The 12,108-nt window shown below is 34.0% G+C and overlaps 2 protein-coding genes across 2 annotated transcripts; both read left to right on the top strand.

The window, feature by feature from the left end:
* Window positions 1-2,760: 2,760 nt before the first annotated feature.
* LOC144419983 (uncharacterized) lies at window positions 2,761-6,862 on the top strand. Its single transcript, XM_078110271.1, has 6 exons — window positions 2,761-3,209; window positions 3,793-3,929; window positions 4,148-4,227; window positions 4,310-4,366; window positions 6,083-6,166; window positions 6,626-6,862. The coding sequence occupies exons 1-6, from the start codon at window positions 3,096-3,098 to the stop codon at window positions 6,775-6,777; spliced, it is 624 nt and encodes a 207-aa protein (XP_077966397.1). The 5' UTR covers window positions 2,761-3,095; the 3' UTR covers window positions 6,778-6,862.
* A 2,763-nt stretch (window positions 6,863-9,625) lies between these two features.
* Window positions 9,626-11,811, top strand: LOC144419920 (protein rolling stone-like). Its single transcript, XM_078110147.1, has 3 exons — window positions 9,626-9,784; window positions 9,991-10,249; window positions 10,562-11,811. Exons 1-3 carry the CDS (start codon window positions 9,701-9,703, stop codon window positions 11,071-11,073), a joined length of 855 nt encoding a protein of 284 aa, XP_077966273.1. The 5' UTR covers window positions 9,626-9,700; the 3' UTR covers window positions 11,074-11,811.
* Window positions 11,812-12,108: the final 297 nt, after the last annotated feature.

Here is a 12,108-nt window from a genome sequence, read left to right as displayed (position 1 = left end):
ATTGAATAACTTTTTTTTCACAAAAAGGGTTAAACAATTTATGGGTACTGTTTTTGTTTTGGGTTATGGTTTCAATTTTTTAGTAAATAAGTCCGCGTTTTTACAGATCCTATTGGCCATTAACCTTTGGCAAGGATTTCGATGGTATTTGTATGACAAAGTAGCGTGTCGTAACCCTATTCGTATCGAGAAGATTGGCCAAAAATTTATGAATGAGTATTTGAATAGTGGGGTGTGATTCAGCTACCAAACAGATTAGTGGAGTATTGGGGGGTTTACGAGAGGCTTTGATGTACGGACTCCGTCATCCCGTACCCTTATTAGGGCAGGTATACAATACAGGCTCACGTATATAATGAAAGATATCTAGAATATTACAAAAAATGCAAATTTCTGCTCTGGTGATCACATTTCCCATAAGAGCTAATGTTAAAAAATATTTTTTTACGTCACTTTTCTTTTTTGCGCGTAGGATGGGTTTTTAATGAATAAGGTCTATTCGATACACATATACAGCCATTCAGGTGCTGTACATAAACAGCCAATGTCATATACATTTTCAAACAATTCAGTATAATACGAAGGCGTTCAAGTAATGTATATATGTATACAAAGTAAACTCAATTTACATATATACCCAATGCCATATGCATGGCATATGCATATACAGTAAATACATGCATATCCGACCAATTTCATAACACATACAGCCATTTAGGTGCTGTACATATACAGCCAATGTAATATGCATATACTGTTAACTGACTATACATATATTAGCATCTTGATGATGTACATACACAGTCAATGTACATATACATCCAATGCCATATGCATGGCATATGCATATACAGTCAATATATTTTGTATATACAGTGATGTAATAAGATATGCATATAAGGCATGAATGTGGCATTGGCTGTATATGAATATGGCATTTGCTGCGTACGCATACGGCACTGGCTGTATGTGTTACAGGCAGAAATTTAACTTTCCGTGAATTAACCCATTAATTTTAGTTATTCTATTCCCGATAAACATGTTCAGACTTGCTCTTGTTTATTTATTCGTTTGTTTATATTAAGACCCCTGACCGAGAGAAAGTTTTGGCAATGATGGTGCAATACTCTCTTATATCAGCTGATTTGTATTCATGCCCTTGTTATTCTTATTGTATCATACTGGGTGTCCTATTTATTAGTGTCGGATACAGTGCAATGAGGCTTGGTCACGGGAATTTCTTTGTCAGAGGATGCGTTTACTTTGCGGCATTGAGTTGCAAATTGTAGGGTTTTAATTATGCTAATTTAGGATTGTTAAGATATTTAGGGAAGTTTAGGGTTATTTAGTAATATAGGTTGTAATTGAGTTGTATACCGAAGGCTAATTATACTATTTTATTGTTTTTGTGTCTTGTAGCTAAATTTAAGTACTGTTGTTGGGCTGGAGACACAAATATATTGTAACCATTCACCACACCACATACAATACACGCATACAATACATCACTATATGCACACAATACTCACGTATACACTACCGTGTATAGAGAGAATATTCACTGTGTTACACTGCCATTTATCTACTGTGGAACTTTTACCTGATTGTGGAATTTTACTGGACTGTCACTTGTATATATACTGTACATATACTTTCATTACAAGTTCTTTCATACATGTTGGATGTGTTTATGTGTGCCTTACTACTGTATCGGGAGTTAGCTACGGAAGTAGATTGACAAGACAGCCCAATAAGCAAAAATAGGATCTGTAGAACCTCTTAACTCTACAGTATGTACATATGACATTTGCTGTATATGCATATTTGGTTGGCTCTTTATGTATATACCTTGGCTCTATATGCATATTTGGTAGGCTCTATATGTATATGATTTGGATGAATGTATTAGATAAGATTGTTAACGTCATATTTATTACAACCAATTCGTAAACATATAAATTCAATGCTATGTACAGCCAACCTAATATTTATCTAAAAATATTTGAGTGATGTACATACATAGTCAATGACATATATATATATATGCGCAATGTCGTATGATTAGGCTACGCATGCAATAATTTGGAAATTTCAAAATGTCAGTGAAATGCTACATCGTAATTCAAAAGTGCACATTTATACTTTAGCCTTTGCTACTTACTGTACTGAGCTACTATTTGACTATCTTACTACATTACAAGATGAAAAGTTGGAGTAGATGAAAATTTCTATTTACGCAGTGTATTGAATTATTCGCTAATATTTCAGCTCAGCGGTACTACAAGCGGGTGTATACAAAAGTCTCAGGTCACTGCAGAAGATATTCTTTTAGTACATATTAAACTGGTTACAATTAGTGCAGGATGGGAAAATAATACAGCTACAATTTGCCAAATGCAATAATATACGGTGATCTTTTCTAAATTGGATTGTACGTGAATGCATCGATATACATGTTTCAGTGCATTGCATTGTTAATTTATTCAGTCAGCCTAAAGTTACCATTCAACAATAATTTGTATCTGCATCACAAAACGAGGCACATAATGAATACATAAGCCATTCAGTTGATTGATTGATCACAGATAACGCACTTTTGCACATTTCCGTAACGTTTTGTTATTTCCTGATACTGTCATGATATCGATGGAAAGTCAACAAATACTCAAGTCTTGCAAATTATGAGGCATTGGAAGCAGTTTTGTAATTATTTTGTAGCTGAGTATAGATAGGTTCGTGCATAGTCGTGAATACGTGGATCTGAGTTTTTTAAAGGAATGTATTTGTCTTGATTTGGAAAGAACTGAGCAACTAATTAGTTCTACTGCGGTAAAAACAAATCTAACACTTTTCAACAAGAAATAAACATTTATCTGATTTTCTGCAAATTTTCATATTCGCGAAATGCCCTAAAAAAGTTTGAGAATGGATCGCCATTATAAGAAGCTTTTTTTAACAACTTAAAAATTGCGATGCAGTCGCGCCTGAGCATAGTAATTGAGGTTTATATGTGTTGTACCTGTAGTTCTCACTAACGACCCTACAACTAACTTATTTACAGTGTTAGAAAGCATTTAAAATACTAACGTCAAAAAATGCAGCTCTCATATCTTGCGTGTCTTCTTTGTGTCACCCTGAGAGTAAATGGAAATCATGAAACAAACAATGAATGCTCACTACCCAAACTAGAAGATTCAGATTGGAACATGGTAATTCCGTAAGAGCGTAACTACCGGTATATGTTTAATGACGAGATATTTAGTGAAGCAAGAATTTACAACTTATATACGCCACTGTACAAGCAGAAGAAGTCCAATTTGCAGTGTTTCCTCTTATCTATATTATTTCGTCTTGCTTGCAGTCAAACGAACTTTGCACAAGATTATACCTGATACAAACAATACTCGTTGTTTTGAAATTATATGTAGTAAAACAGTCGGAGATACTTTTAACCCTATTACCTATTGATCCCTTAGTCAAAAATTTCGATGTGATTGTGTGCCAGAGCAGCGTGTCTTAGCCTTATTCCCATCGAGAGAGTTGCACCCAAATATCGTATGAATTTTAATAGTAAAGTGTGTCACAGTCAATCCGAGAAAGGTACAGTAATAGTGTTCTGAAAAGTTTTGCTGTAGAAACTGCGCCACCTAGCGAATTTCCTGTAAACTTCTCCATCGTTCATACTGCAGCCCTAGAAGCAACCAATTGTATTTTAGGAGAGAATAAATTCAAAAATGTAAATTCGTAATTACCTAATTGAAGTTGAATAAAATTGTAAAGTTTTTTTGACAGTTCCCTGATGAATGGTACCAGGTGTTGAATGTTGGTGATGTATTCGTGAGAGAGGCTCCTTGCTGGTCGTTCATAAATGCCAAAGAAACCTCCAAGGGTGTTTACGTCGAATTCAAGCACAGTTATACTACCCCAGAGTAAGTCTACTTCTCAAATGTAAAAAAGCAACGTATTGGATTAATTAATTCTTCAATCATAATCTGCCAAGGCATTTTAATTTTTAAGCATCTGTACTCGTGAATTAGTTGAAAGTTTTCAATAAAACTTTGCGAATTCGATTTTTCATTTAGATTCACTCTCAGCAATTCATTAAAATTATATACTGCTAATATTTTACCATTATTTCTTTTCAAAGAGGCTTTAAAAAATATGATTTCGTACCAGTACATTGGTATACAAGAGGAAACTCCATTGACAACCTGGACCCGAATTACGGTATTTCTGACTTTTTTTAATATATATACCATATTTTGTCAAATTAATCATGCCAAATTAACTTATATATGTATGTATTCAGAGTTTTTATGGCTTGATGCTGCAAAAAAGATGGGACAAAAAAAAGACGCTTTAAAAGGTAAAAAAGTAGTTGTAAAACTAATGTAATTATTTTTTTTTAAATGCTGAATGGTTCAAATTTCTTGCATCATCTTTCAAATATTTTGTCTTGTAACGTTTCGTCTTAGATTTAAACTAAATAATTCTTGTGAACTGATTGTCTGAGGAAGTCTGACTCTGGTTAGACAAATCGTTACATAATCAATGTTTGTGAAAGTGTGATGTTAATTCTAGCTACACTATCATTACATTGGGTGCATACGAATCCCTCTAACACGGGATTTGTCAAACTGGGCCCTCGGGGCCACAGAGTTATTCTCTGAGGATCACAGGTAAATATCGTCGCAAGTACCATCCACGATAAGTACATTGATTTAAAGTAAATCAACTGTGATTTTTTTAATTCTTTGAATTTAATGCATTTCACCTTTTTTGTTTGTTTGTTGAGTTTTCCATTCTTAAACGTGGCGAACAAACTGACCGACCATTAAACGCAAATCAAGAGCAGGTGACCGCAAGTGTTAAGATTGTTCGGAAGGGTGTACCATAAAAGTTAGAGAATCACTGCACTTACAATTAAGCATAGAGAGAGGAATAGTAGTTTGGAGCACTCTATCAAACCATATAGTCATAGAAATATGACACATAATTAAATCGATTCATTGTATTACTGAATTATAGTAAAATATCAATAACAAGAGAGCAATGCTCAAATATATGGACACGCAGAACAATTCCCCAAAAAATCATATGCGGTGATTTACCAGTACCTGTATCGGGGTACTGTGACGGTACAGGGACTGCCATAGATATTTTAGGTCCTGTGACCATGATCCATTATTCTCGAATATATTAAAATATCAATTGAAATATTTCGTAATATGAGTCAATTATGTACCGTATTACCGGATCAGGTACCGAACCACAGTCGAACATTTCACATAAAACGTTACAAAATAACATGTGTCAACTTAACACCACCTGAATCGGGGTACAAATTTCGGTACAGTGACTGTCATAAACGTTTAGGGCTGATGGACAATTCGACTACACAGACAACTCACCAGGCAATGATCTATTCTTCTCCATTCAATTGCAACATGAATTGAAATACTAAGTAATTCGTTTCATTCCCTTCTTCATTATTGGAACAAAATTTAAAATACAAGCCCCGCTTTTACCAGACAGATACGAGTTAGTTCAGTGTCACTGCGCTGTGTTACGGTACCGGAACTGCCCTATCTTCAGCAGTTCCAGTCTTGTGACAGCGTGAATTGAAATTGCAAGATGGTCCGACTCACAACTGTAGTAATACCAACGATCCGAGTCACTAATGCAATATAACACCACGTACGGCCCTATTCGCTATTCACCATTCCTCAAATCTTAGCGAAGCAAGGATTCCGTTACAAACCACCGACGTTCGATGGCACGTGATCAAAAGAACATGAAGAGGAGTGCCAGCATATGCGTCCGCAGAACGTTCGGTGTCATAGCAAACAAAAACAAATTTCACAAAGCTAACAGAAATATTTGAAATAAATGAAAGTGATAGCCTTCTGGAGAAAAAAATCATCTTTAACCACTAAAAATTCCAAAGCAATTGGTCTAGTAATCAAAGAGAAAAGCGACTTTTTAGATTTTCCACTGGATGTCCAAAAAGTGTCAAAGAACAACACCATAATATTGAAACGATCCATAGGTCCACTAAAGTATCCAAAAGTATATTTTTCAGAGATTGATAGCTGGTATCGTACTGAAGTAGATCACGTGTCAAATTACGAGAATTACGTAATGTGGCTCCAATGTGGAAAAGTCGGTAAGTTTACAAGTATTTGAGGATATTCAAGATGACTAGACTTGAGTTGAGTCTTTTCAGTAAAGCCAAATGATTCGATGCACAATATAGTAAAATGTTAAATGTCTTATGCAAGTATGACTTGCTGGTGAAAAATAGATTGAATGTCTTAACTGATATTAACTCGTCTAAAGTAACAACTAAGAGGGTGAATCGATTAAGATTAATTTGTGAATTATTTTTGGACTTGTAACTCAAAAGTATACGATTTATTCAAAAGTAATTCCAAAGAAAAAATTTTCTTACAAGATGCAAATTTGTACCTATACTCACAACAGATATTAATTTAATATTCATCACTACTATACTAAACTACTATTTGACAAATTACTAGTATCTTACAAATTTTGAAGAAAAAAGGTTGGCGTAAATGGAAATTTCTATTTGCATAGTGTGTGCAATTATTCTTCAATGTTTCAGGTCAGCGATATATATGGGTTTATACAAAAACTCCACAGCCCACGGCAGAAGATATTTTGTTGGTACATAATAAACTGGTTGAAATAGGAGGAGGATGGGACAAAGTACCACTAAAATTTGCAGGATGCGTCCAATCTAATGTACAAAATTAGATTGTGTGGAAATACATAGATATAAATATTTAGTACATGTTTTTTAAAAGTTTCTAGATATTATACCACAGAATAAAAAAAAGCAAATTAAGTGGTTTGATCAATACTTATAGGATTTTTTTAACAGAAGAGAAAGAAAAATTGAAGATAGAATCACATTGATTCTTATCTTTGTATAAGTATCTTATATGTCCGATCTAGTGCACATATCTGGGGTTATTCAGTTCTTGAATACCAACAATGAATTTGCTAAATTTGCGAACAGACCAAAGTGCGGGACACGATCACTCTATTTGTTGCATTGTACTATTTTTAAAGGAAATTTGCTCAAACCCTGGCGTACTCACACAGACATTAGGGTGAAATACTAAGAGATATTGAGACCTGAGATAAGGAATTATAGTGGAGAATTTTTTGTGTTCACGAAAACAGATATTAGGTTGTGAATTCCACATATAATATGTAACAAAAGGTTCTTAAAAAAACTCTAGACATAAAATCGGCACACTGACTGTAAATGATTGAGAGTTCACAACCAAATATGAAGTCATAAAACATTTTGGGGAAACAAGTTTCGAAAGTTCGGAAAACACTGTAATAGTTGTAAAATGCATACACCGACGCAACATTTTGTTAATGGGAAAGAGTTTGCACTTTGCAGTTTGGACGCCAATTGGAAGCATATTTGATATTCTTTTTTTGAATTTGGCGTGGACGTATTAATTGATTGGAACAAGTGAAGTATGCATTTACCAAACAAATATCGGCGTGCACGGTAAAGAAATACGACTTTCCATGACGCGTTTCGAGTCTCTAAAAACCCAACTCAAATCCTTTGAGATGGTGACAAAATTCTCTTGACAAAAGCTCCTGCATTTACTGGTAAGCATGATATGGGCCTTATCTCACGGTGCTGTTCTATAATACATGTGCTGGAAGATGAACACTGACCAAAGTAAATTGATTTGTTAGCAGTAATCTATCTTTGCCGCCATCTATGGATAGCTATTCTCATATTCCGATTGCGCCGTAAAGTAAACATATATTATGCCATATATATATAACACTTCATTGCATTGTTATAATAATAGCCAAAATATGCCCAGAGGTAACAAGCTTAGCCTTATCTTGAAAAATAGTTGAATAAAAGTTTTTGAAAAGACCCTGCGGCCTAATTTGGAGTAATGAGGGGTAATTTAAATGTGGTATTCTATACAAGCCTTCGACATTCGAGATACAGAGCTCAGATTAGTTAACATTGAAAAAATCAAAACTTACGTGGAGACATCAGCAACAATGACATAATAATAATTCATTATGATGTCATAATATATTTTCAAGGTTTGTTAAAATATACTATGATGTCATAAATGAATTACGTGATACGAAAGCTAGTCATCCAAGGCGATTGGATAGTATGCTAAATTGATTTAAAAACATAGTTCGAAACTGGACGACGAGGCCCATAGGCTCCAGCCTACCTTCCCTAATAATAAATCCGGTACTGACTATTACACATTGCGAATTTAAAAAACAACGTTTCGAAAACTGTAGCAAATTTATATAGGATCGATATCTGTCACGTAGTTCAAATTAGAAAAGATAGTCTGATTTGAGTCAAGAAGAAAAAATGAGCTGCTTTCTAAAAAATGATTTGGAATAAAAACAGCGATCAGTATTAATAAACTTGAAAGTTGAAATATATATTTAATATCTTAAAGCGATCTAGACATGAACGTTTCGAAATAGTAGCTCATGAATGCATTGCACGATAATAATTAACGTGCTACAAAGTGGGCTATAAAAAGTCTTAGTCACGACATGATCATCATGATACAGATCATGACGTGGCATTGAAGCATTGCACGCAGACTTCATTAGAGAATTGATTAATGTTGCGTCATACCTAGATTTTTTAACTACTCTCGATTTAATCAACAGAATCAAGATGCTCTGTCATTTCACTAATTTCGATATGTTTATTCAGGAAGTTGTCCGACGTCGTATACTTTCAAAACGTTTTGGATACGAGTGACGTTTTGCCGATATAAGAGCCAACTGATTCGCTTGTAAAATACTTTTTATGTCTGAAATTGCGTTCACGTTTGACCAAAGTCATCGTGACTGTATTAGAGAAAAAAGACTTAGTGAGACCGCAAGCGTATATATTACTTCAAATTCTTGCATGTTTGCATATACCTACTGTAATATTCGAGGAATTGATTGTAAAACGTGTTCTGGCGTATGTGTACTATATTTTTATACTATGAGTCCATGTCCGATCATAGTGAACGTAAAGACTAATCACTTTTTAGTCACAACTGAGTCACGGTAATAATACTAACTTCTTTAGAAAACATCGAAACAATCTAGTTTCATAATGAAGTGAGAGACTAAGAGAGTTTTTGAATACACAATCGAAATAAAATTTTAGATAATTTGAAACAGGCAGAAAAAGTTGGACGCTTCATCGAGATTACGTAGTTTAGAACTTTAGGTTAAGCGTTTCGTCGACAAGTCGTTCCAATGAATTTGAAATCAAAAACAACAATATTTTAATTCAGTAAATGTCATAGAAAATTAAGCGTTGCAACTAAGTTATAACTAAGTAGAGTGATTATATGATAAAGAAGAGAAAACTACAAATCACGTGTACAGAAATATTGCATATTATGCAATATGGCATAAACAAACATGGTTGATCACAATAATAGAATGTATGTCAATTTTACAGTGTTAGGTTAGAAAATGAAAATCAAACGCTTGAAATAAGCAAGCTTATGGATCTGCCTTGCGCTAAAGAATATGCTACAGTGTTTCTAGTAGGGCAGTGCGATATTAAAACCTTATAAAACTAGAAATTTTATATTTAGAACAAATAAAATAAATATAATCAGGAATTTGCATTTTTCTACATTTTAAAATGGCTACAAGCTGTGGATACGAGTTTCAATCAAAGCATCTGCGATTCGAAAGCGCGAACGAAAACAATTTTTACGAATTTCAAGTAAGTTATTTCAAGTATATACATATATTGTTGCTATGGCCTATGCCTCTGGGCTGAACTTATACTACTGACCATGGCATAATTTATTGCTAATGGCGTTTGGTATCAAAGACAGTACTTTTTGTTATTTAAGAATTACATTTATAAGTTTTTAAAGTAAATTTATGCATGGATATTTTAAACATGAACTATTTTCGTCTTTTAAGTGGTCAAAGAAGAAATTATATTTTGTTTTGTATCGTGCTTTCACCCTGCTCTATCACTGGGGCTGGTTAATAGCAAGCTGGGTGTTTGCCAAAGAAGACATTGCTTACACTGCAAGTAATTGGAGTTTTTTCTTTACCGGCATTTATTTCTTATGCGCGTTTATCACTGCATTATATGGACTAATTGCGCGAAACGACCATAAAGTCGAAAATCAAGAAGCACCAAATACCGGCATGTCACATAAAACAGAAAATCCAGGTACTGATACAAAATGTTTGTAGTATAGCTGACTTAGTAATATATCACTATTCAATCTTAAATGAATTTATTCTGTAGTATATGCGTGTTCCATCAGGAAGTACTATTTTTTAAAACAGTACTAATTTGAAGTAAATTTAAAGTCTGATTGTTTTATAATTAGTCAGGCGATGGCACGTCCTAAAGTTCTCTCTTTATCTCTATCTTTCGTTATTAAAAAGTCCCGTAAATTAAAATATTTAGTTAATCACAGCTTGTTGCAACGTTGTATATCGAGCTTTAGTATGATCGTCTTTTGGTTTTTTTTTTCAGCTGGACTGAGATTCTTCCACAAAGTTACTTGGTTCTTTCAGGTACAAGCAATTGATTTTGTTATTTTCGTCACAGTTCTGTACTGGGCACTTCTGGCACCGGATGTCCCAGCAGAAACACTGAGAATGCCTATCGGCCAACATAAACATAGTGTGCAAGGGATAATGCTTCTGATAGATATTTTTGTAGTCTCTATTCCCACACGTTGGATACAGTTTGTTTACAGTGCCTTGTTTGCATTGTTCTACGCAATCAACACAGTTATCGTACACTTTGCCGGAATAAACTCCCAAATATACGGATTTCTCGATTTTGTCAACTCCCCCGGCATAGTGGCAGGAGTTCTTCTTATGAATGTATTTGTGGTGCCTATCATATTGCACACAATCACATTTGCATTTTATCATCTGAAGATGTTGATTTATCGCTGCACACTTGGAAAGAAGCAGAGAATGTCCGATCAACCAGCTACATTCAATACGGGGCATGACAATGTTGCCTTTTCATCGTGATTCGTTCCCATATTCATGATGAATATTGCAACATTTTTCAAAGGGCTAATTTTTGATTCATCCTTCGATTAGGAACAACATCCGGATATCATGTTCGAAATCTATACAAGAATGGTGGCCACCCGGTACTTGAAAAAATTTCACAAACAAAAACATATGTCTGAAGTAAATAAAACTTAATATCAATTAAATTAAATCATGTTCTGATTCCAGGACGATAAACTACGCAGATCACATTCAACTATTACCATATTTGTCAGACATGAATTACGTGACAATAAAGTCAAGCGTTTTACGTTCGTCAAAACGACGAATAAAGTAAATATTTATGTTAAAACTTTTGCGGTTCGTGTCTCTCATCATTAGTAAAGATTATTTCATTTCTGAGTTGTACGCATTACCATACCTTTTCCGTCAGTAACGTAATCTGCAACATCATAAGTTTTTATTTAAGATAAATTTATTTCGAATTTCAAAGCCGTACAAGTTAGTGAATTTTGTTTGATGATGCTAATAGTGATAATGATGATTTTATCATATTGAAACTACCTCATATTTGTACGCACTGCATTTTAGGATTTATTTAACTACCAATAATTTTTTGTTGAATTTGAAGATGGCTTTGCAAAGTAATTATGCTTTGGCGTTGTAAAGTTATGCTCATAATATGTCATTCCACATACGTATTGATTACAGATTGATGCCTAATTCCATATGTCATGAATCTTTACTTAATACATTATTATACGTTCTGAGTGCATGTTTGGCAAATTTACTTAATGAGGAACTATATCGTCACTTCGCGGTCAGTCGAGTTAGATTAGCAGGAAACTACCGATTTCAGGATATCGTCGGCAGAAATCTTAATACCTCATGAATTTTTAAATATTTGAAGTCTTTTTAAAGTTGTTTTATTGGAGAATTATGGTCTATTGCAGTTGGCAATTGCTCATTTTTTGGCGCAATCACTGCTTGGATTACTAAATTACAACAAGTATTTGACGTGAAAAGTTTCTCCAAAATATTCATTTTCTG

The sequence above is a fragment of the Styela clava genome, chromosome 2 (assembly GCF_964204865.1).
Source record: "Styela clava chromosome 2, kaStyClav1.hap1.2, whole genome shotgun sequence".
NCBI classification, from domain to species: domain Eukaryota; kingdom Metazoa; phylum Chordata; class Ascidiacea; order Stolidobranchia; family Styelidae; genus Styela; species Styela clava.
This window is presented reverse-complemented; position numbering and strand designations above follow the sequence as displayed.